The sequence below is a fragment of the Ambystoma mexicanum genome, chromosome 8 (assembly GCF_040938575.1).
Source record: "Ambystoma mexicanum isolate Mex_15411 chromosome 8, UKY_AmexF1_1, whole genome shotgun sequence".
In the NCBI taxonomy this organism is placed as follows: Eukaryota; Metazoa; Chordata; class Amphibia; order Caudata; family Ambystomatidae; genus Ambystoma; species Ambystoma mexicanum.
The window spans coordinates 1,103,702,981-1,103,727,811 of record NC_090929.1 but is presented as its reverse complement, the minus strand read 5'-3'; the positions used below and the strand labels follow the sequence as shown (position 1 = coordinate 1,103,727,811).

The 24,831-nt window shown below is 47.7% G+C and overlaps 1 protein-coding gene across 5 annotated transcripts in view; it reads left to right on the top strand.

Moving 5' to 3' along the window:
• The window catches only part of ATP13A2 (ATPase cation transporting 13A2), a 749,950-nt gene that overhangs the window by 359,901 nt on the left and 365,218 nt on the right, over window positions 1-24,831 (top strand). For all 5 annotated transcript variants that reach the window (XM_069611124.1, XM_069611127.1, XM_069611125.1 and 2 more), the window contains exons 3-5: window positions 3,984-4,151; window positions 9,110-9,168; window positions 9,851-9,974. In XM_069611124.1, coding sequence (XP_069467225.1) covers window positions 3,984-4,151; window positions 9,110-9,168; window positions 9,851-9,974 — 351 coding nt within the window. The remainder of the gene's footprint in view (window positions 1-3,983; window positions 4,152-9,109; window positions 9,169-9,850; window positions 9,975-24,831) is intronic.

Below are 24,831 nucleotides of genomic sequence, written 5' to 3'. Positions count from 1 at the left end.
CCAGGGAAGGAGGCGCCATTCTACACCACAACCCAGTCGCTGAACTTGCAGGCCTGGCTCCTGCAGCACTAGAGTTTGTAGGGTACGATATCCCGGCTGATTGCAGAGAGGTTCTTGCAAAGGCCAGAGCGTCCTCAACTCTCAAGTGTTACGGTCATAAATGGAATAGGTTCTCTGTCTGGTGCCGTGCACAGAAGATTAACCCTCTGCGGATTACGGCCCCTCAAGTGCTGCCGTACTTACTGTCGCTGGCCAAAGCTGGACTGGCTCATGCCTCCATAAAAATACATCTGGCTGCCATCTCCCGAAATACCAGGACTACGGGACGGGCGTCCTTGTGGTCTCATCGCCAGGTAAAGGAATTTATGAAGGGACTATTCCGATCATTCCTGCCGGTGAAGGCCCCTGCCCCGGCGTGGGAACTTAATGTGGTGCTGACCAGGCTCATGGGGGCCCCATTCGAGTCTATGCATTCGGCACCTTTGAAGTTCCTGTCATGGAAGACAGCGTTCCTCGTGGCCATCACCTCTGCACGACGAGTGGGAGAGATTCAGGCCCCATCTTGCAAGCCTCCATACTTGACTTTTCATGACACGAGGGTGGTGCTGAGGACGCACCCCTCCTTCATGCCCAAGGTGCCGTCGGACTTCCACCTTAACGGGCCCTTGGTGTTACCAGTTTTCTTTCCGTCGCCTTCGACGCCGGCCTAGAGGACTTTGCACTCGCTGGATGTAGCTAGAGCGCTGAAGTTCTACGTGGACCGCACAAAGAGTTTTCGGAAGACGTCACAACTGTTTGTGAACTTTGGGTCTGTGAATCAAGGGAAGGCTCTCTCGAAGACTTCCATTTCCAGATGGCTCTCCGGCTGCATTATGCATTGTCACCGATTGGCAAACCGACCGCTGCCCGGCCATCCGAGAGCCCATTCGACCAGAGCGATCGCTGCTACCACTGCGTTCCTGTCTGGTGTGCCCCTGCTGGACATCTGCAGGGCTGCTACGTGGAGGTCGACGCACACCTTCACAAGATTCTACTGCGTCGATCGGGACTACAGGGAGGAGTCCAGGGTCGGCCAAGCAGTGCTGCGCAACCTGTTCGCTTAAGGTGAGCCTGGTGAGGAGGTAAGAGATGCTTAATGTTGAGTTGTTGTATTGCTTAATGTTGAGCCTGTTGCCACCTCCCGTGGTTGTGCATGTATATACTGCTATGTATTCTTTTATTCATGAGCATGTGAATCCATGCCAGACCCCCCTGCTGGAGAAGGAACACAAGTTACTTACCTGTAACTGTTGTTCTCCAGCATGGGTCTGGCATGGATTCACATGCGAACCCTCCCACCTACCCCTCTGCGGCTCTTCACTTGGTCATACTGCCACTTGGCGTGCTACCAAATCTGAGGATGGCTGCCAGAGGCGGGGCTTAGGGAGAGGGCTGTCATTGGCTGGGGGCAGTATGACCCAGAGATCAGTGATTGGTTACTACTAAGAAAGACAGATCAGAAACGTAACTGGTACTGATTTTTTCTTTACCGAGGATTCCCAGCCTGACGACGGGGAATATTCATGAGCATGTGAATCCATGCCAGACCCATGCTGGAGAACAACAGTTACAGGTAAGTAACTTGTTCCTTTTCTTATTTTGGGTCCTGGATTAAACAAACCTATGAAAGAAAATACCCCATGTATGTCTTTTCACTAGCAACAAAACCCCTTCACATTGCTAAATAAGCAGGCGTTCATTCAACAGTTTATTTTTAAATAGGCCATTTTTTTCCTTTAGTTTTGCAAAAGCACATTTTTCCACATGTGTTGAAAACTGCTAGCATTTGTTTCTTTAAATTCGGTTTGGCAGCTCCATCAAATTCCCACCCTGTCTTTGCAGCCATAGTCATTTCCTTGAATGCAGGAGTTTTATGTGAAGCATAGATACATTGACACTGACCTGGCTCAGAGAGTTAAAGTATCTTTGAACTGCTGAGCCTGGATACTTTTGGAAAGAAATAAACGTGTGTTCCTGTGCGAGTGAAAGTGAAGTTGCTTATTGATTTCTCTGAGTTGGTTTAACTGGGCCTGTCATTCAGGAATTATGTCTGGTTTTGGTGAAGCATAATGAAATACCCTGGGCATGACGGGGCCTTTTTAATCACAGTGGTTTCAGAATGAACAGATGGAATTGGCGTCAAAGCTGCATTTTTTAAAGGGTGAAAAGTTTCATTTTGAAGTGGAATTTTGGGTTTTTAGTGAAGCAGTGCTGCCTTCATTCCATTTATGTTTCAGAACACACTGGCACGCTCCTTCAGTGCGTACCCTTGTTCCATCCTGCCTGAGGTGTGCTTGGCAGGACGGTGCAGCCATCGTTTTGTTTGTTGCAAAAACGAGGTTTGGAGGTCCTGGGGCGCACAGGAGCCAGCGCAGCCATATTGCTTTTTCTTGCGCAAATGCAGCTTGATGTTGTGGGGAAATGCTGTTGAGTGGGTCAATATATCCCACACAGTTGATAGAGGTAATTTTAAAGAATGTATGTCCTCTTTCTCTACCCGTTTTACCACCCTTCCCCATCACACGCTGCCCATCCACGTTAAACCACGTTTAAAAATGAAATGTTTAGTCAAATAACTGCTTGCTGAATGTCTTACTGTATAGTTCAGGGGTCTGCAAAGTTTGGCTCTTCACATGTTGTAGACTACAACTTCCATTAGCCCTAGCCAGCATATTCTGTGGTAAGGAATCCTGGGAATTGTAGCCCAAAACTGAGAGCTGCAGCATGCACGCTGCTGATATAGTAATAACTTGCAGAGGGTTACTATCAAGAAAAATACACCATTCACATACCGGGAGTGGACATGCAAAATTCAAGGTTAGACTGTGACCTGAGCACGAAGTCATAAGAAATCGCATGAATCAAAACACCTGGCCACTTCCACCCGGAAAATGCCCTTTTGTTATCAAATAGACCAAAATCAAATTCATGCAGATTATCAAACATCCAAATTATCAAAAACCATATTTTTATGGTTAATGAACGACAACAGCAAACGCGTGTTTCAACCCCTTCATGGTCTTCCTCTGGGCTTTATATGCAGCTTAGTTGCCAATCCTGTAAGCACGACCTCCCCTCAGTACTATATAGGTAGAGTAGAAACCCACTGGTCTACCTATCCTACCTATATAGTAGCGACATGAGGTTGTGAATACAGGATTGGCAATTAAGGAGAGGCGTAGCCTGGATTGTCTAACAAGCGGGACCTGAAGCTGAAGTAGTTTGGGCCACCACAGTGACATTAACATCTGTAAATGCCCACACAGTGCTGCTGAGTCGGCATTTACAGGTTTTGGGTGGGCCTTGCCCACTCAGGCCCTACCCTGGCTACGCCTCAGCAATTAAGCTACATACAAGCCCTGAGGATAACCAAACTGGCATAGTGTATTTATGTGTAAGCCTTTGTTTTATTGTCTGTCCGCTTTTGTATCTCAACTCTGTTAAGGCAGCCAGAAATGAGACTCCCCTGTGGCCTGTTTGTACATTGGAGGGGTCTTCTAGTCGAAGTACCAATACTAGGAGCCAGATAAATACAAAAATAAAATGAAAAATCTGCCAATGTCCTTGCTTTACGTGGTTGTCTTGTCTTAATTATCTGTATGTCTGTAATTTCTTGCCTCGTCCTCTTTTTTTCTATCATCGGGTTGATCCATTCAGTTAATTTTAATCTCTCCTAGGTCTGCCGTTTTCTCCATGGTAATCTTCTTAGCATCTTTCACGCAGTCTTGGGGTTTTCCTGTCTCTTCTGCTCTGCTCTTTTGCTTCTGTTTTTCTCCTCGCCGTTCCCCCATCTCCTCGCATTTCTGCTTCTTTCTCTCCATCTTGTATATTCTGTGAGCTAAATTCTGTTGCCGCATAGAGCCCCCTCCGTGACTCCTCCCACATCAAACACTGCAATGTAATGTGTCCTCTGTTCTCTTTCCTCCCTCCCCCACCACTAACAGGAGGTCAGCGGTTACCGTAAAGTAACATGGCGGGTTGTGCTCTGCTACATCGGGGCTCTGTTCACCTTGGGGATCCTGCTGCTACTCTTTCATTGGAAGCCACGGCTGGAGGTGCTTTGCAAATGCAGCGCATGCCCACTGCGCCATGCCGACTGGGTGATAATAAAGGTAAGTGTCGCTGTTTTGCCCAGCTCCACTTTGAAATGGTCAACTCAAGCGCAGCCCAGACTGGGTGATAAACATGGCAAGAGCAGCTCTGCATAGACGAGTGATCAGGACAGGATCCAGGCACACTCTAAGTGCACCTCTAGCCCAGGCCAACCTGTTGCCAATCTGAGCAGTGTCCTTTTTTTAGAAGCCTGCCTCTAGGACCTCCTATTTCTAGCCTCTTAAAATCTGCACTAACAGTATCCTAGAATACATTCTAAAGATTCACCAACAACCGAATCAACCCCTTGATGCACGCGCCAAACTGAGAAGTTTCTCAACCTCCAAGAGCCATGGATGTTGAGCAGACATTAGACATCGAGGATACGTGAATAACAAGACTTGCAAAGCATTTCATGCAGCCACTGAAATCCATTGGGGGCACCATGATCAGGATGACTTATCAGAACTCTACTAGATGCTTAAGTCCACTCTTCTGCTGAATAAAGAAATGTATGAGGGTGGGAACTGAGCATATGGGAATTGAGCAGAACAGGATCTCTCTCCCGGGATTGTTTGGCTTCCATTTTGATGATTATGCACAGATTAGCGACAGACCAAACCAGTGATTACTTCCTTTTTTGTGCACAATGGGTTCTGCCCCTCTCCCCCATGTAGCGGGAACTGTCTTGGATTCGGCTGCCGTGTTGACTTTAATTGCCAATTTGCTCAACTCTTCTCTCCCCAGTTGATTTTTCTGAATAAGTTCACTTCATATTGAAACCTGTGTATCACAAATTGCTAAAATACCATTCACACAGAGCCAGAAAATTGCATAAATATTAACTTTTCTAGGCAAAGTGTTATAGTTGATTAAGTAAAATACTATTCTATCAATCTCATACTGAATACACTAAAAGCATTTCGTGGCCTATGAAGCTCTCTCTCATCAAAGGCTATCCGAGGGTTATAGCTTCAATCACTCTACATAGGCACGACAACCAGGGGACGTCAAAGAAAAATGCTCCTAATCTTATGAGGGAAGCAAAAAGTGAAAATGTGGTAATTGTTGTTTGAGTTGAACAGCCTTCCAAGTAAAATGCATCACACACCATCAAAACTCCTTGGAATGATTAAATGTCTGTATTCTGGCAAAGTCCTTGATTCTTGTGTACTGGGTGCCCAGTTAGTCTGGGTGCATTTATTTCACTCCAAAGAGCTGCGGGCACATGCAAAGGTTTGCTTTGCTCTGTTGGAGAGGGCTCGGATGCTGGTTTGCGCATTCAGATGCAGTTATATTTTGCCTACGTTATTAAATACTGATGTAGTTTTCTTGCTTAACGTGGATGGCACTTGGCTAACCTAATGCTTGGATATTGCAAGAAGAGGCATTTGAGGAGCATAGTCATACTGGTGCGATTAATGTGTTCCACTTGGAATTCTCTCCACCTTAAGTGAGTTCCACTTATGTTCTGCACAGGGAAACCCAACTAGGTTCCGTGAGCCTCATTATTTAGGTTCCAATCCTATCTCTTGTGCACAGACTTGCTCTCCTTTCCCGTATTACAGAATCACATCCCATGTATTCATTTCTATTACCCCGCCTATGCCTACCACCCCACCCCAGTAAAGTAAGTGGGATAAGAAATCGAGCGCTTGGGGTGCTTGACCATGCCATGATGCGATATTTGGGGGCGTGGTCCTAAAAGGGGTCCCACGCCGCTGAACTTCCAAAGTAGATACACCTTTACAAGCGTTGGGGCCTATGTAACTAACGATGTGACCCAGCAGTGCCATCACATTTTGATATGTGCAATGAAAAGGAGTACACGCTCTATTAAAATATAATGAATATGTGTCCAAATGTTGACCAAAATAAATAAATTCAAATATAAAATGGAACATGAACTCAAAATAAAATGAACAACCCTGAGGATATCGCGACACTCCGCACTTGTCACTTAAATAAATATATAAATAGGGGGGACTGTCGCTTGAGGGGATAGCCAAGGGTATCCTCATAAACTCTGATTTGAAATATATAAAAGTAGGTTGCCCCTTATCGTGCGCCTTTCCACTCTATGCTTTGAAGTATACAGTCTGAAAGTACCAGTTGTATTTCCAGAAATGTTTTATTAACTAAATGTCCCTATCTAGACAAGTGTTTTGACCTCATATGGACCTCGTCAAGACAGGGCTAATAATTCATCATTTCACATTACATGTAAGACATTTGTTAGATTAGTTATTTACATTTCTCATAAATATTAAATGTTGAATAGTCAATGATTCCATCATCAAAATATAATCAAAATATTACATGAACGCCAGTTAGGACCGGCAACCGTGGATGGGATAGGCAGGATCAGAGAGGGCAGAGAGATATGATATGGCATTTATAACGCGCCTGTACACAAGGGTTTCAAGGCGTGACGAGGCAAGGGAGGGGGAACGGGAAGACGGACAACGATATTACTAGGCCAGGTGACTTTGAGATCGCGCAAGTGCAGGGGAAGGGGAAAAGTGCAGAGGGATGGGGAGGGCAGTGCATTACAGGGGATCGACCGTAAGAATATATAGAATAAAGCAATAAGTAAAGGTGCGGCCAGCTGGTGCCAAGTTCAAGTGCAGACATCAGGTTTCAAGTGCTAGTAGGGGACTGTAGGGATACAAAAAACAGCCCTCAAGCGTGGGGATTGCCAGGGGGGCAGTGGAGGTGTGCAAATGGTGGGGGAGGGGACATGGGCCCGAAATCAGAGGGTAGCCAGGTGACCACTGCAGTTTCAGTTTCAGCCAGGAGTTCAGCAAGGGAGAGGCGGAGAGAAAGCAGAAGCAAAGAGGAAAGTCTTGAGGTGCTTAAGGAACCAGAGATGATTCTCCTCAAGTTTCAGGGAGGAAGGGAGGCTATTCCAGAGGGAGGCCCCAGTCGAAGAACGAGATTGACCACCAACTCGTTGCTTGCAGAAGCAACTGACTCTGAGGGAGTTGGAGGTGGATGAGCCAAGAGTTTGAGAAGGGAGATATTTAGGAAGAGAGAGTTGAAGGTATTTAGGCCCCAGGCCCCAGAAGGCCTTGTGGACAATGCAAAGGGTTTTGAACTTACTCCTCGCAGCCACTGGGAGCCAGTGCAGAGATTTCAGTCCTGGAGAGATACGGTCCCTGGGTCTGAGGCCAAGGACAAGTCTCACAGTCCTGTTCTGGATGAGTTGCAGAGGGCCAAGAGTAGAAGCAGGCAGATTTAGGAATATGCTGTTGCAGTAGTCCAGCCTAGAGAGAACCAGAGCTCTGGAGACTGTGAGCTTCTGGGGCAAGGAGAGGAAAGGAAGAATACCTCTGAGGAGGTGCAGCTGGTATTGTGACTTCTTATGGGAGATATACAGATTCCATTAATTCAATAAATACATTACACATTAAATCTCTCCCGTACTCCCTTGAGTGCTGCTGGTAAGTGAGGACACACCCTTATAATTGTGACACTGTTCCTCCAAGTCTTTAAATAAGCACTCTCCATCCAAGCGTTTCTTCATGTTTTCGTTATCTCATGTTATAGAGGATAGTCCCAACACCCTCTTCTGTTATCTTTTAAGCTACAAAAATGTGCATAATGTACACCACACGTGAGCTCACCTCAATTGCTGTAGCCTCTAAAGTGCTTGCACATTGGCCACCTAATTGCTATATTCCCTGCTCGACCTGCCAAGGTCATAAAATATTTTCTGTTTATTACAAATTCTGTATATCAGTCCATTTTTAGCAATAATACTTTAAAGATGCATTCTCTAGGTATGTCCCATGCTTGGTGAATGCTGCACAATGCGTTCCTCTGAACGTTCCTTTCCCATTGTCTATTTTGTGTTTTGGATATTATTCCCCTTATGATGGCCAGCAGAAATTGTCTAAATTAGAGTTTCAAGGTGCCCGTATTCCTTACCTTAATGGTCCTTGGTTTAGTGCAAGTCCTTGCCGTGTTCCACGTGCATATTTTGCTGTGGTCACCATTTCGAAAACAGCATTTATTGATGTTGACATTGTGACGTCACACGTAGTTCAGCCATTTTGGATGGCGTTTTGTATCCAACTGCGTTTGTGGCTAGATAATCTACACATACCTTTTATATTTCATGTTAATCATTATTTGAATTCAATGCTCCTTACATATACATCCTTACTCTAATAAACTTCATTATAGATTTGCAACAGTCCATTTTTCCTATTGTTTATGTTACCATATTGCAATCATGTATGCCCTGCCCACCCTCCGGGGAGTCCTTATTAGATGGTGGTCCCTGCATCAATATGCCCAATGCATAAACGGTGTACGCTCATCCCAATTGCATCACTTAACACATCCTATATGTATTCCAGATCCGATAGGATCTACTATGATCGCTGCCCATCTGCTCCTAATAATACATACTGTCTCAATATGACCACTTAACATCATGGTATTCTTGGCCATATTTGTATTATTATTTTTTGATCTGATTATATTTTGATGATGGAATCATTGGCTAATAAACATTTAATATTCATCAACTCAAATGCAATACCACAGTTGTTTTCAATCAATTCTGTGATGCTTACAAATAATTCAAATCATTCTGATGACAATTCTTTAATGCGTGTGGTTAAAAAAAAACAAACAATGTATTCTGGTATAATTTCCATTGTTTGAAAGCAAGCGCCTTTTTGTAACTTGTGTTACAGTTCTAAACGTGGCGGAAGTGACCCCTACTGTCGAAGAGCGGTATTGTCACTCATTTCATTTGCTTTACTGCAGGCAATCAATCTGGTCGGGGAAGTCGGCTCGGGGAGCCCCTAGCACAATGTCAATATTTGGAGACTGCCAATATTTGGAGGCTGAGCCCAGGCCCGCTCGAATCCACGCCTCCCCCCTCTCTCCAGGCACACCCTCAACCCCTACACAGCCAGTGCCCCCGTCCTACACTTCTCGCTTATGGAGTTGTATTTTTTTGCAGGACAGATTTGGACAGTATTTCACGACTGAGGTGCAGAAGGAGCAGTTGGGAGACAGCAGGTGAGTGTGTGTTTTGTGTGTGTGTGTGTGTGTATGTTTGTTTACTTGTTACCACTCGTCGCTCTGACGCCCACACCTCCTTTCCTACCATGCACAGGTGAGCAATGGCCTGTAAGTCTACGCTTTCAGGACCCTAACCTGAAATGCATCAGCCCAGCCCAGGGACATTCTGTGCTTTAACCCCCACCACCTTTCCTTGCCCTCGCACCCTGTGAATTCTGTCACTGCTCATGCACATTCTGCATCTTTTCTCTGTCTTGGGGAAGCTTGTCTTCGTGCTGCCCCTGCTATTATTCTGTGTGTGGTTTGCGCTCCTGCTTTGTAAAGAAGTTCGCATTGCTGCTACCTGTGCTGTGCCTCGTCTGATGAAGGGATGCTTTAGGGCTGGTGCTTATGCAGTACCATGTTTGTGTATGTGAAGGAAGGCTTCTGCACTTATGCGGAATGCGCTGCACGTGTTTATGAATGATGGTAGCTTTCACATCTCATGCCTGTGATGTGGTACACTTTTTCTGCGCCCTGTGTGAGCATAAATCACCGTACTAGCACCCAAAGTTTTTGGCGCACAAACCGAGGGGTGGTCAGTTTTGTGGCTGAGGTTGGTCACATAATTGTTACCCGGGACGCCTGGTGCCCTCTCTCGTTCTCCTTTGACTGGCATTGGTTCTCTTTCTCTGCCTAGTTTTGAGCATCGTTATGAATCCACGGGGCGCAGAGAAGCGGGCAGCTCCACCTCCAATGTGGCGATTGCGGTGATTGATGACGAGGAGTGGAAAGACACCATCCAGCTGCACCGGAGAGAGGAGGTAAGCGCCATCAGGTACCGGCAAGCGGGTCACTCGAGGTGGCCTTCACGCTCCACTCTAGCACATGGCGGCGCCGGCAGCCTTTCCTTGCAGCGCGCCCTCTAGGGCCATCTCCCCAAGATGCATGAGATTAAGTGAGGCGGGGCCCATCACGGGTGCCTGCCTCCGACAGTGCTATCGTGGTTTGCCCAGATCATGGCCTACCTGGGCAAAGACCTGAAATGTGACGCGAAGAGAGTCCGCTGCAAGGAATTGCAAAATGGAAGGTTGCTCCAAAACACACGGTGCAGAAAAAAAGCAGCAAAGGGAGTGTTTGAACGTGACCACATATTAATAATAAATAATAATGTTATTGCCAGTAGACGGTTCTCGACAAAACCGATGTTAACAAAAAAGAAGACATTTGGTCCATTTTTAAAATTCTTTCTGGCTTAGTGCCTGGGCGACATCAGAGTAGATCGTACACATTTAAGACACCCCCGTCCCCTGCACACCATAACTGAAACAGTCAATGTGTTAACTGCTGTTTCATTTGGTATGTTGTGCAGGGGAAGGGAGTGTCTTAAGTGCTAGACACGATATGCGTGCTTTGTTTGGTTCAGGCCTCGTGTCAGGGTCTGTGTTCCTCCCCCGCACCCGAAGAGGTTACTTACTTAGGTATTATTCAATTGGTTAGACGGTGTTTATTACACATACGATCTCCCACCGTTACCTCCTCACTACCCCTGTCCATCCTCCGGCTGCTACCTTCTACTACTATCACCTCCATCCTCACGTGTGGGTACAATTGAATAGATTTACAGCCCCATCTCATCCACCTCATCTACTGGAGTCCTACTGGTGCCTCCATTCCACTCCTACCTCCCCTTCTCCCAGGAGTGGATGCAGCTGTCCATGATGACCGTGCCTGCCCATTCTTTGATTGCCCTCGTCCTTCCTTTGGAGCCTCTGCACTGCTCCTGATACTTCTGCCAGGTCCTCTGTTTACGGCCCTGTCTTTTACTACCACATTAGTCTTTGCCCTCTCCACCACAAGTCCCTACAACTGCTGCCCTTCCTGACTCATCCTATCTCTGAGCCCCCTGTTATGCAATCTTCCAAATCTCCTTCTTGCAACCCTTCCACCCCTCCCCCTCTCACTATCCTTTCCTTCTCCTCTCCCTCCTTCTCTCCTTTTCCCTCCTAATGCCCTGCCCTTTCTCTTATCCCCCCGGCACCCCTCCTGTCGCACTCACCGCCCTAATCTCCTCTACCCCCTATCGCCCACCACTCCAGCTACATTAACATGGCACTCTGGCATGCTAGATCCATCTGCAACAAAACTGCAGCTGTTCTTGACTTATTCTTTCGCCTCAACCTCCACTTTCTATGCTTAACTGAAACCTGGACCCCCACCCCATAACACTCCTGTCCCTGCTTCCTTAACCACCTCCTCCTCCTCCTCCTTTTCCCAAAACCCTCGCCTTACCGGCCGTGGCAGAGGTATTGGCCTCCTCTACCCCCCCCAAATGTATCTCCTCCCCCTCCTCTCCATCTCTCCCTTCCTTCCCTTCATTTGAATTCCTTTACAAATCTTTCTCCTCTCCCCACCCTATCTCTCTCCTGATTATCTATCGTCCCCTGGCCCTCTTTCTTCCTTCAATGAAGACCTGGATCACCTCCTATCGCTTATCCCTCCCTCCCCCTCTCCTCTGTCAGTCCTTGGTGATTTTAATCTTCATCTCCCCCCCCCTCAATCTTCTCCCCTCTTCTCTATCCTTGACTCCTACCTCCTCTACCCTCTCCCTTCCTCCCCTACCCACTCCTCTGGCTCCACCCTCGACCTCATCTTCAACTCTTCCTACCCCTCTTCTCCTGTCTCCACCCTTGCTGTCTATCTCTCTGACCATGCATTACTCTTTTTCCCTTTCTCCTCTCCCTCACTCCTACTCTCCTATCCCCTCCCCTCCAATCTACTCACGACGTGACTTCCGCAACTTTGACCTCTCCGTCTTTATTGACACTTGCTCTTCTTTTCTCCCATCTCTCCATGACTTCTCATTACCTGTGAACGTTGCTCTATCCTCCCTTTCCTCTGCTATTTCATCCTCCCTTGATCAACTCTATCCCCTTCCTCTCTTCCGCCCAACCTGGAAACCCTCTCAACCTTGGCTCGCTCCTCAACTCCTCTCTATGAGGCACCTTCTCAGACGTCTTGAGAGACTATGGCTCAAATCTCCCTCGCTTTCTAACCGATCTTCTTACTTCTCTTACCATGCTATCTATGACTCCTGTCTGGCCTCAGCCAAATCCTCTTACTACTCTAACCTACTCCAATCCCAAGCGACTCACCCTCGCCCGTATCTTCCAAACTCTCACTTGACTCCTCTCTCCCCTACTCCTGATCCCTCCTCCAACTCTTCACTCTCTCCTTCTGACTTCGCTAACTTTTTCTCCTCTAAGATTGTTACTCTTTGGCAAAAAATACACACCCCTCCCTCTGATTTCCCTTCTTCTCCCCCTCCTCCTGCATGTCCATCTTCTCTCCTGGCTCCCCTTCTGAAGTCTCTACCCTCCTATCTAAAGCCCACCGCACGTCCGCTCCAACTGACCCTCTCCCTTCCCTTCTCATCCCTAAGATTTACCCTCTTCTTGTCCCCTATCTCACCTCCTTCTTCAACATCTGTCTCTCCTCAGCTACCCTTTCCTCTACTTCAAGCATGCCACGATCATCCCTATTCTAAAGAAACCTTCCGCTGACCCACTTCTCACCTCGAACTTCAGACCTATCTCTCTTCTCCCATTCCTCTCCAAGCTTCTCGAGCGCCTTGCCTACTCCCAACTCTCATCCTTTGTCACTAATTCCTCTCTCTTACCATCCTACCAATCTGGCTTCCGTTCTAAACACTCCACTGAAACTGCTCTCACCTCTATTCTCAACTCCCTTCTTACTGCCCGTCATGCCAAACAATCCTCTATCCTTATTCTCCTCGATCTCTCGGCAGCCTTTGACACTGTTGATTACCCCCTCCTCTTTCAGACTCTCTCCTCCTTTGGCTTCAAAGGATCTGTTCTCAACTGGTTATCCTCTTACCTCTCTTCCCGCTCCTTTACTGTCTCCTAGGGTGGTCGGTCCTCTCCTATCTATCGTCTTGATTATGGTGTACTCTCTTTACACCTCCCTCATTGCTCCTGTCATCTCCTCGTTTGGCATCTCCCACCACTTCTATGCCGACGACACTCAACACTTCCTTTCTTTCTCCTCCTTCTCATCTGACCTTCACCTACAACTCTCTTCTTGCCTCACTGCCATTAAGAACTGGATGTCTTCCCGTTTTCTCTCTCTCAACACCGACAAGACAGAAGTCGTATTCCTTTCCTCTAACTCTCTTCCCCCTTCCTCTCCTCCCCCTTTCATTCACTTTCCTCCCTCCAACCTTCCTATCTCTCTTCAAGTTCGTAATTTAGGTGTTCTCTTTGACTCCTCTCTCTCCTTCTCCCAACACATCTCCCTCAGTTCTCGCACCCGTCGCTTCCACCTCTTCAATATTCGCAAAATGTGTCCCTCTCTCACTTTCCACGCTACCAAACTCTTAATCTCCTCCCTCATCTTCTCCCGCCTCTTCTACTGCTCTTCCTTACTCTTTGGACTTGAAACTGCAGGTGATGAAATGACATAGCACCGTTTTAGGCAGCAGCAAGCAAGTGAATCTTGGTAAGGTGAGAGGGCCTGGTGTGCTTGTGGATGACGTTAGAAGTTCAACAGGAGTGATTATTGTGGCACAGATTGGTGTGGTGGCTTGGAAGTGATCTATGCTCACGAGGGTGCTGGGGCCACTCTAGTTCGCCTCACTGGGAGAGGGCTTCAGGGCTCGGGGTGCAACTTGGATGTTAGCAGCCCCCTGGTATTGCTTCGATTTAGCAGGCGTCCGCTCATGTAAGTGTTGCTGTGCCACTGCCAGGACACTTTCCCAAATTGGGATGTGTTTCTAGCGTGCTAGCCTTGGGATTTAGGGTTCGTGAAAGACAGAAAAAAATACGCTTATTTTGGACATTAGTACGTCCTTAAAAACGTAATGCAGATACATTTTGTATAAAAGGAACAATACATCTATAAAACCATTTCACTGTGGCTAATACGTTTCTGCAATAAGCAATTAAAAGGTTACAAAAAGATTCATACTAATTGCATAAGTATCTGTTCTTTATATACATTGCATTGGTTGAAAATATGAATGCTTAAGGGGACGTTTTATTATAAGACCAGAGCAAACAAATAAATGCCGGCTGGCACTGGCGAATATTTCGATTCCTCAAGAGTGGAGGTAATGTGTTATGCCTCAAGGACCTGTATTTCTTGCAACAAAAAAAAAACAGCACATGGAAAGAGCTCTCTAAGGACAGGAAGCTGTTGTTAATCTTCCTGGCTTCTCTGCCAATGTTGCCATCTAGCATATAAATTAAAGAAGCTAAATCCAAGTCTTATTTGGCATCAGTCTTTTAAGAATATGTTAGATGTGAGGTTAGGGTGTATGATCCATGTCCAGGAGTGCAATTTGGAAAATCGATCGTCCTGGCATTAACTCATTCTTCCTATAACACAAGTGTTTCCAGGCACCACAAGACAAGAACGGGGTTTGGGGGGCGGGGGCAAGGGAATCCTGAGCACAGGGAACCAAAAACAAGAAACGGTTATATTAGCCTTGTGACAATCCTACCGTGCAAGTGATTGAGAAGGTTGGTAAGTGCAGGGGTGAGGGGGGTAGTGGGAGAAGTGCAGAAGTGGGGTGCCCCCTAGGGAAGGGGGCAAGGAAGTGCTGGGGGCCCAGAGGCAAGTAGCAGGGGAACGGAGTGCTTTGGGAAGGGAGGACCGGGTTGGGCTGGTCCGGGAAAAGTAGCCCGAGGGCAGGTGCTGGAAGAAGAATGCAGGGACTGATGGTAGGGGAGGGGTGGGGGGGGTTGGTCGTTCCCTTGTATGACTGAGGGGACCATACCCCAGTCGTAGCAGCAGAGGGGAGTTGGCAAGGGAGGGGGGAGAGGGCAGGAAGAGGGGAAAAGGAAAGTCATGTGGTGATGGAGTCTTCCAAAGCGCAGAACTCTCATTTATAGCGATCGCATAACGCACTGTTCACGTGGCAACATTTTTCAAAATAGCACTCCTCTGCCAGTGGTTCCGAAATGCTGGTAAAGAACTCTTGTGTCTAGGTCAGCCACTGTAGTATCTCGCAAGTGGACCTCCTCGCGCTGCTAGTCAGCTACCCTCGTTCATACAAGGATACACCGACACAGGAGCTGGGGTGCAACACTTCTTTACTTCATAACAGTCAGCCTCGAACTGACTTTCTGGCGGTAGCTCCGCCCCTTCCTACACGTGGGTCGCAGCCCACTGACTAATGGTAATAAACAGAGGACTCGTCCTCGTAATACATAAACACTGGCGACTCCACACCCTCCCCTTACTAAACATTTAGTCGTGCATTCAGCTCATTTCTTCAATGAGGCGATGTGGTTTCTTTCTTGTTCTCTGTGGTCGACAATCCACTTTCGCTGTTAGGTCTGTTCGTGTTTCTGGGGCTGTGTCGCCCTCGGAGGCTTTGCTGTCTCCTTCATAGGGAGCGTCCCATTGCGATGACGTGTCATTCATGTTTGTGTTGCCTGAACCTGTGGTATCAGGCATCCTTCTGAAGTGAGATGAGTTTCTTGTTATGACCCTCCGGTCTCCTTCTGCGGTGATGAGTGATCCCTTTTTCTTGACGATGATGAGTGGTTCTTTATTAAATGGAGCTACGTTTTTGCTCTGTTGAGGTTGTCGGACCACTACCAGGTCGCCTGGTGCCAGGTCACTTCTCTTGGCTCTGCGAGTTGCATCGGCAGCTCTCTTCATGTTCTCTTTCGTGAGCGTGTCTTTCTCTCTCATTTCAGTGTCGTTCTCGTACTGATCTTCCTCAGCGGCCACATGTGGCAGCCGCATTCTGATGGTTCGCCCAAACATCACCTCGGATGGTGACTTCCCAGTGGTGCTGTGTGGGGTGTTTCTGTAGTCTCGCATGAGTTGGTATAGTAGCTTCTCGACAGGTTCTCCGGTGAGGCACGCGATTTGTGTTGTGCGTTTGATGTTACTCTTGAAGCGTTCTACTGTTCCGTTGGCCTGTGGCCATAAGGGTGTCGACTTTCTGTGGCGAAAACCCATATATTCGGTGAATCTTTGTAAATCTTGTCCAGTGAATGGAGGTCCGTTGTCAGGCTTGACTATTTTGGGTATTCCGTAGGTTGCAAACATCCGATCAAGGGCTGGGATGGTGTGATGTGCGGAGGTGGATGGAACTATTTGCAAGTCGGGGTATCTTGAATATTCGTCCACAGCTACCAGTATGTATTCACCCCCTTCCATGGGCCCAAAATGGTCAATGGCTATTTCCTCCCACGTACCTTCGGGCAGCGCTGTCATGCTTAGGGGTTCAGGTGATGAATGTGGCTTCACGAGTGGACACGTTGGGCAGTTCTGCAGTAGTTCTTCTACTGAGGTGTCTAGATGGGGGAACCGTAGTCTCTGTCTTAGCATCCTTTTTGTGGATACAATGCCCCTGTGTCCTTCATGTGCTAGTTCTAGCACTTTCTGTCGCAAGCTTCGCAGGCTTACGAGCTTGGTTCCTTTTTAACATTAGTCCTTCCTCCGACTTCGCAAGTTCTTCTTTTACGGCTAGGAGGCACGTGACGTCTTGTCTCGTGTCACCATTCATTGTTTCACGGATCTGCTTTGCATGCTTCCACCGCCCTGTTTCTAGGCATCTTAGTATTACTTGAATTCCTTGGTCAGTATTCGATTCACGTGCTATCTGCTCCATGTCAAGCACTTGTGGTGTGCTGCTGTGGATGATGTACCTTATGTATTGATCAGCTACGGACGGTTCTGGACCGCACTTTTCTCTTGGATGATGGGAGAGAAAATCCGCAGGGTTCTGTTCTTTCCCCGGCCTGTGTGTAATGGTAAACTGATAGTCCTGTAACCGCAGGGCCCACCTGGCTATTCTTGGTGGCATCTTCGCCTGGGGGTTGCCGTAGATGAATATGAGTGCCTGGTGGTCTGTTACTACTACAAAAGTCTTTCCATACAGGAAGAGGTGAAAGTGCTTGCAGGCCCAGACGACCGCTAGTCCTTCCTTCTCTGCCTGAGAGTAGGCTTGCTCAGTTTTGGAGAGGCTTCGACTGGCGTAGGATACTATGTGCTTCCCACTTCCTTCTCTGTCATCCAGTTGCGTGAGAATGGCACCTAGGCCGACGGGACTGGCGTCAACGATGAGTTCCATGGTTTTCTTTGGGTCTAAGTATGCCATGTTTTGGGCGTCGGAGATGCAGTCCTTGATTATTTGGAAGGCCTCTTGGCATTTGGGTGACCAGACAAACTCAGTGTTTAGCTTGGTGAGGGCTCTGAGCGGTTCGCTGATGGACGCAAAGTCTCGTATGTACCTCGTGCAATAGCTTGCAAGTCCTAGGAAGGATCTGAGGTCTGAGGTGGTGGTGGGTGGCTCAGCTTCTCGGAGTGCGCTCACTTTCTCCGGATCTGGCGTCATGCCCTTCTCTGAGAATATGTGCCCAAAGAATCAGAGTGTCCTTTTGCGAAACTCGCACTTCTCCTTGTTTAAAGTGAGCCAGGCTTCTTCTAGGGCCATGCAGACTCTCATTAGTGTGTCATCGTGTTGCTCTTGAGTCTGGCCGAAGACCAGGGTGTCGTCGCTATAGTTCAAGCAGTTGGGTACGTGTATGATGACATTGTGTATTTCTGCTTGGAATATTTCCGCCGCAGAGGATACCCCAAAACTGAGCCGTTTGTAACGGAATAAACCTAGGTGGGTGGCAAAAGTCGTTATGTAGCGGGAGCTCTTGCAGAGTTCCAGCTGGTCGTAGCCTTTGTTTAGGTCCAATATGGAGAATACTGTCGCTCCATTTAATAGATGCACCATGTCCGTTATTCGTGGGGCTTGATGTCGTTCTCTCAGGATGGCTTCGTTTGGTCTCCTCATGTCTACACATATCCGGATGTCGGGGGGGGGAGTCTCTTTTGGGCACTGGTACTATAGGTGAGGCCCATGGTGTGGGGCCTTCTGCTGGCTCAATGATATCTGCCTCCAGCAATTTAGTCAGTTCATTCTCGACTTGCTTTTGAATGTTTATGGGGATGCCCCTGTAGTGTTGTGCCACTGGTGGGACGCTGGCGTTGATGTGGAGTTCGATCTGTCTGTTTTTCAGTTTTCCAAGGCCTTTGAATAATGATGGGAAAACTTGGTCAATGCTTGCTGTCGGGTCGAAGTATTTATGCACCATGAGGCGGTATAGTATGTGAATGAGTCCCATCTCTATGGCTGCTTGATAGCTTAGTATGCACCCGCTCTCGGTGGCAGCCTGTATTACGTGCATGGGGATGCTTTTCTCGTGTTCCTTGTATCGGCATGATGCCATGAAGAATCCCTTGCATGTCAGGGGTGTTTTTGAGCCGTATGGATAGATGAGAGCTCTTGCTGGCTGTAGGCGCGGGGCGTTTGGTATGCTTTCGTAAACTTCCTCACTGATTACGTTCACGGTTGCCCCCGTATCTATCAAAAATTCAGCAGCAGTTTGATTGATTTGTATTCGTAGTATTGGGCTGTGTTCCTTTGCTGTGTTGTTTCCAAGGGCGTATAAATACCCCTTTTTCCGTGGTGCTTCTTGGTGTTTCTCTGGTTGGCGGGCTCTGTTCTGATGATGCACTTGACACGCTGTCCGATTGCGACTGTTCTATGAGGCACCGTATATATCTCCTGGGTCGTCTTCTTGTCCTGGATGGGGTGGTTTTGTTCTCCCTCCAGTTTTTTCTTTCTTGTCTTCTTTCTGGTTGTTCGTCGTAGTGTCTGTGACGTCCTTGTTCGTGGGGTTGGTGTGCTGTCCGGTGGTGCTGCGTGGGCGGGTTTTGCTCCAGTTTTGTTGTGGGTTTCCCGCTTTTTCCTGCCCCTCTCATCATGCTGCGGAATTTCAAACACACGGCCTTGTAGTGGTTGTCACCACCGCATGCGGAGCATGTTTGGCCATGGCGGGGCACGTTCCTTCATGGGGGTACTCGTGTCCACACCGGTAGCTGAACGGATCACTGTTGGCTCTCGCTGTTCCTTCTAACTTGTTGAGGCTTTCGTGCTTACCGTGCGTGATTTTTATTTCCTCCAGGCCCTCTACTTGCGCTGCGAGGGCAGCATCTGATCGTGCCAGCTGTAGGATTTCTCTCTAGGTTTCTCGGCTGTTGAAGTAGTCGTTTCCGAAAATCGGTGCTTTCGCACCCCACTATGATCTGCGACCTGAGGGCCTCTTCGTTTGAGTAGTTGTTGAAATCACAGTGCTTCATTTTTGCTCTTAACCTCATGACGAATGCGTCTATGGTTTCTCCTCTGTTTTGCTTGGTGGTGTGGAACACATGCCGTTCATAGTCCACATTTGTGTGGGGCGTGAAGTATTCCGTGAGCGTTGTCTTTAGTTTGGCGTAGGAGTCTATGGTGTTTTCAGGTATTTCGTCAAGGATGTCTTGCACGTTAGATCCTACGGCATGGATTAAGAGGTTCAGTTTTTGTTCATCCTCTAGTGGTCCGGCCGCTTTTAGGCATACTTTGAAGTCTCTCAACCACCTTTTCCATCTTGATCCGAGGGTGCCGGTATCAGTGAGGTCAAAATTTGCTGGCAGTTGGGCTAAAAGGCTGTCTGTCATCTTTCTGGGTTCTGGTCTGGCTGGAGTCACTGGGATTGTCAGTGACTTCCCTTCCGATCCACTCATGGGCTGATCTTCCGATGCTGTACTAGCTGTGCGGCTCGCGAGGCCTGCTGTCCTGTGTGCAGCCGTTCTGGGGATGCCTGGGGGGGTGGGGCTCTGTGCCACGTGTTGACGGGCCTGTGGGGCCTAGTTTTGTGGCGCGCCCTGGAGCCTTGTGCGCATTGTTTTTTTTTTATGTTACCCTTCTTATCCTTGTGGAGCCAACTCAGGAGTCCGTGTCCCTGCCGCTCTTCTCGGTATTGTTTTTCGCCATAGTCGTTGGCGGGAGGGTCAGTACTCCTTAGCCGCCCGGAGATGTGAACAGAGAGCCGCTGCTCCACCTGCAGGTGATTGTATGCGCCTACCGGCGTCTTTGCCGTTGGCGGGAAGGTTTTCCCTTCCTCCTCTGCCCGGACGGATGATGCGCGGGGAGCCGCTATAGCTGCTCCACCCGCGTGGGATGTGCGCGTTGGAGCCTTGGTTGAGCTTGCGCTGGGGCTCGTTTCGACGGCAGGGAGCCTTCTCGCTTCAACCCGCTGCCTCCGGGAACCCTCGACTGGATGATGTCCTGCAGCTCCAGTGGTGCCTCATTGCTCACCACGAGCGCTTTGGACCCGAGGTGGTGGGCACAGTGGAAGATACGTGTCCGTTTCGTCGCCAATGTAGTATCTCGCAAGTGGACTTCCTCACGCTGCTAGTCAGCTACCTCTCATTCATACAAGGATACACCGACACAGGAGCTGGGGTGCAACACTTCTTTACTTCATAACCGTCAGCCTCGAACTGACTTTCTGGCGGTAGCTCCGACCCTTCCTACACGTGGGTCGCAGCCCACTGACTAATGGTAATAAACAGAGGACTCGTCCTCGGAACACAAACACTGGTGACACCACAGCCACCTGGATTCGTGTTAATGACGTGCCACGCTCCCGGCAGCGTCCCTACCTAAAATAAACAAATCAGATCGGGAAATTATTTTCAATTGAACCACGTGGTGGGTGGGGTAAGCGCCATATTACAATGCTTTGTAAAAAAGGAAAGCCCAAGAAAATGGACCTGGTGCACTGATGCCACAGGAGGTGCAGCGGGGACAGGCCTCCGTGACCTGCATTCCATGTGCAGGCCCAGAGGCAGCGGAGCCTGCGGGTACAAGAGCACAAGCACTCGGTGGGGCCTTTTGCACATGTCCGCACGTGATTATTTTGTTGTTTGTTTGACCTCAAGGGGAAGGCCTTTGTCCATGAGTAAGAATAACAGTTTTACCTATTTTTGCCGTGTTTTAGAACGAGCCTGGGGCGGGGGGAAGAGGGCGAATGTTGTCACACGCATCTGCTGCTTCTAACACAAGCTTGCAGAGTATACAGCACTGATGTGGGTTGTGGTTCTGATGGACTCCGTTCAGGTGGTTTCGGTTCCCAATGCATGATGGCGTCTGGTCCATCGCCTCGGGGATTATTCGCCAGCATGTGCTCATTGTTTTAGAACTTCAATATAGGGCTCAGGACAACAGTTGCTCAAAGCCCCTCGCGATTTTGGCCGATTTGCATCGGCAAGAGACTATTGTCCAATTTTTACAGCGCTTAAGGGCGCCTGGCACTGCAGCGTCCACATGCTGCATAAGGAGCTCCGCAGTGTCACAATTATTAACGCTAGCCCACAAAGCACGCATTCTTTTGTCATGGTCCCTGAGGGCAGGAAGGTGGAAGGGATTTCCGAAGCTATTAAAAGGACAAACGCAAATCCACAAAGCAATCATATCTAATGGTATTGGGGTTTTATTTGCTTCTACTACAGACCATGCAGAACTCCGAAGCTTTGCTCTCAGAAAGCCACCGCCATCGTCCAGGTTCATTTGTCTATTGAAGGGTTAATCAAGAATAATGTGGGTACCTATACTTCCACTCTGTCCTTTGAATCTTCGAGTTGTACTGAATTTCCGGTTCAATGTAAGGATTATTTTCATTGTGGAGACTATAATTCTGGCCCTTTGTGCTTTTATGACCTCCCCGGCTGTCCGATTTTCACGTCAGATTATCCAAAAGTGACGTGTGTGGGAAATGGATTGGAGAGGAGCGACCCCTTTTCACAACCAGCCACCAATCGACTTGTCGCCTTCTGAATTCCTTGGCAGATGTCTTAATCTCCTCCAGGGACTCGAGGAAGTCGGGGATGTTAGCTTAAGGTATGTGGAAGTCAGGAGTTTCTTGTTTCGAAGGAGGCATTCACACTCTCTTCGTGTCGGGCTAAATGTTTCTCTTTGGCTAAGAAGACGCCCAGCCTCCTTGCACATGAAGTCGTTCTGTGCAAAATAAAAGCCCTCGTTGCGTGCTCTCGGTCAAGATGGGCAGGAAACAGGATGACGAACAGGCCTCTTTTCCTTCAATACCGAGCAACGGTCTATAGCTACCTTTCTGCAAGGTATCTGTTAGCAAATGCTGTTTATACTTCAGTGCATTTTAGTATAGGGAGGGGTCGGCAATCTACATTGCCTTGCCATGTTGCACCTCCCTTGGCTGCACTTTGCTCACAGTATCAATCAGAAAACTTGGAGCAAAAAGCAACGTTGAATAAAAGCAAAACACAAGACTGTTCTGAAAGGGAACATTACACAAGAGCAACTTAAACAAGAAGCACTTAGAACATATTTCCATCAAACTGAATGATGATCCGCAATGCATTAGCTGATGGGCCCTGGGAACTGATGTAATCATGCAAACCTATTCAACTGAGCTTCAACAGGTAAAGCAGGATGAACACATATTGTAAACACGTTGAATCACCTTAATATGCACCGCTTTCCTTTATGAACTGAGATAAATATAAATCAGGCAAGAGGATGCAGGTTCTTGACAAGATGGGGTAGACGGGTCTGCTAAAGCACTACTGGCTGGTGTGCTTGGACTCCACGGACCTCGGAGACGTCCTGGTTTGCTCCTCTTGGAAGCTCACGACTCCAAATAACCAGAGGCAGTGCATATTGGAGGGCAATTTGTTGCTTTAGACTTTCAGAGCCACAGGCTTGCACAACGCCTCAAGTAGGGTTTTTTAGAACCCAACACTACTTCCTCATGCACACCCACCAACCATCCAACGTGCTACTTGTGTCCGAACTTCTCAAAACAGTGTTTCCTAGAACCCACACCACCTTAATCAGTACACATGTGGAATTACCCTTCATACTACTTGATAGGCACAAAATGCATTTTGCACAGATACACCTTGTGTTATACCATCTGTTACTTGCCATTTGCACAAATCTCACCAGCTCATATTCTGGCTATGTCTGCCTCCTTGGTTTTACCAGTGTTGGCATGGAGCTGCCAGGAACTCTCCTCTTTACGAACAGTCCGTCCTTAGACAGAGTCTGACCTTTCCTCCCTCATCTGTGTGCAATAAGAAGAGGTGGTAAGGCCAACCCTGGTCATCAGCCACCATGCTCTCCAACAGCTTAGACTTTACTGGAGCTGTGGTGACAACTGGGATACTGCCCCGGTTGGGAAAGAACCTCAGTGATTGAGAGGATGGGGGGTGGAGAGGGCTTGAGGGGTCAGAAATGTGAGGCAAACAACTTTGTGAAAATGTTTCAGAATATGACATTTTATTAAGCAAAAAGGTTGGATATACGCCTCACTAGCCCTACCCATATGAGGATTTCCCTGCATAAAATAAGCTAAAGGAAAAACCTCTGATAAAGGATGTCTGTCCCGCACACTTGTACATACAATACATTAATGCATGGCAGTTCAAAGGAAACGCCATTATACCAATTACGTTTGTAATATAATGTTAGTTTTTCCTTATAATCTGGGTGAATCCCCCTTCCCAGATTCAAAAAGAATTCTGCTCCACAGTTCAAAATTAAATAAGGAAATCCTGGTTTGTAACAACATTTCAACACAGTTCTTTGTGACTCCAACTTTATGACCGAAAGTTCCAACACTGCAGTGAATCAACAAAGTAAACCAAACGTTCTTTCTTTTCTTTGAGCAAGAGTAATAAGTGTCTTTGTCAGGATGATTTTTCCACAACTGAAGAAATGTAACTCCTCTACAGCAGTCTTATACAGTACTTTCTTCAGCACCAAAAATAACATAAATTGTTGTTGCCAGTACCACTTTATAGCACTTCATCAACTTCGACCTGGTTTACTTCCATACCAGGACTACTACTTCAAAGGTTTGCCATTCGGGTATACTCCCATGCCGAACGATTCATAAACAAGTGCTTCTGAGGTTAGGATCAACTTATGACAACTTTACACCAGTTTACCATTGTCCATCAGTCTGCCACATTAAACCTTTAGCAACTCTTCAGGGACAACAAAATTCACGTTGGTGCCTCTGCAAACTACGCTTCTCTCCTTCTGAATAACCTTTTCCAGAAGGACAGCCTTCTTTCCACTCTTGTTTCCCCACTGCATTAGTAACCAAATAAGGCCAAGGATAAGATCTTATTCTGATTCTTCTTTGGCTTTGGAAATGTGAGTTTCTACCAGCGTTTGCTATATACTTCTCCAAATATGAGAAACAGGCTTCACAGCTTTTGGACCTTTCGTTAGTCACCTTCTGCCTTTGCCAATATTTGTTGTATTGAATTGCCTTGTTCTTGACTTCTCTTGGCTTGGGCAATGGTTTTATATATATTAGCTTTTAATAATATTGCCCCTCGGTTTGCTGGGTTTTCAACCAACTCACACACTTAAAGTTAGTCATTTGGTTTTGAGAAACAGCACTTTCGCTGCTTTCTGATAGTTCAGTATTCAAAATTACGTTTAGTACTTCTGCCTCTTTCACTCACACGCGAGTGTAAATGCCTGCCTTGAGCACGTGATTGGTGTGCTCTGGGGTCGCTTTCAGCTGGTGAACTCACTGGTAACACGTGCGCGTCATATACCTTCGCTGCTCACAGGTCTTCTCCTTCTGTGGTGCCTTGCGACCCTGCAAACGGCTATCCCAGGTCCGCCGCTAGCCATGCCACTTGACAGGTGCTTCCTTTGTACGGGAGGCTCTTTGGTGCATACCAGCCACCTGACACAGCCTCTTGGGAAGGAAAGCTTGCCTCGCTTTCACTTCCCGCTATGCATTCTCTGCAAATTAGGTCTTCAGAAGG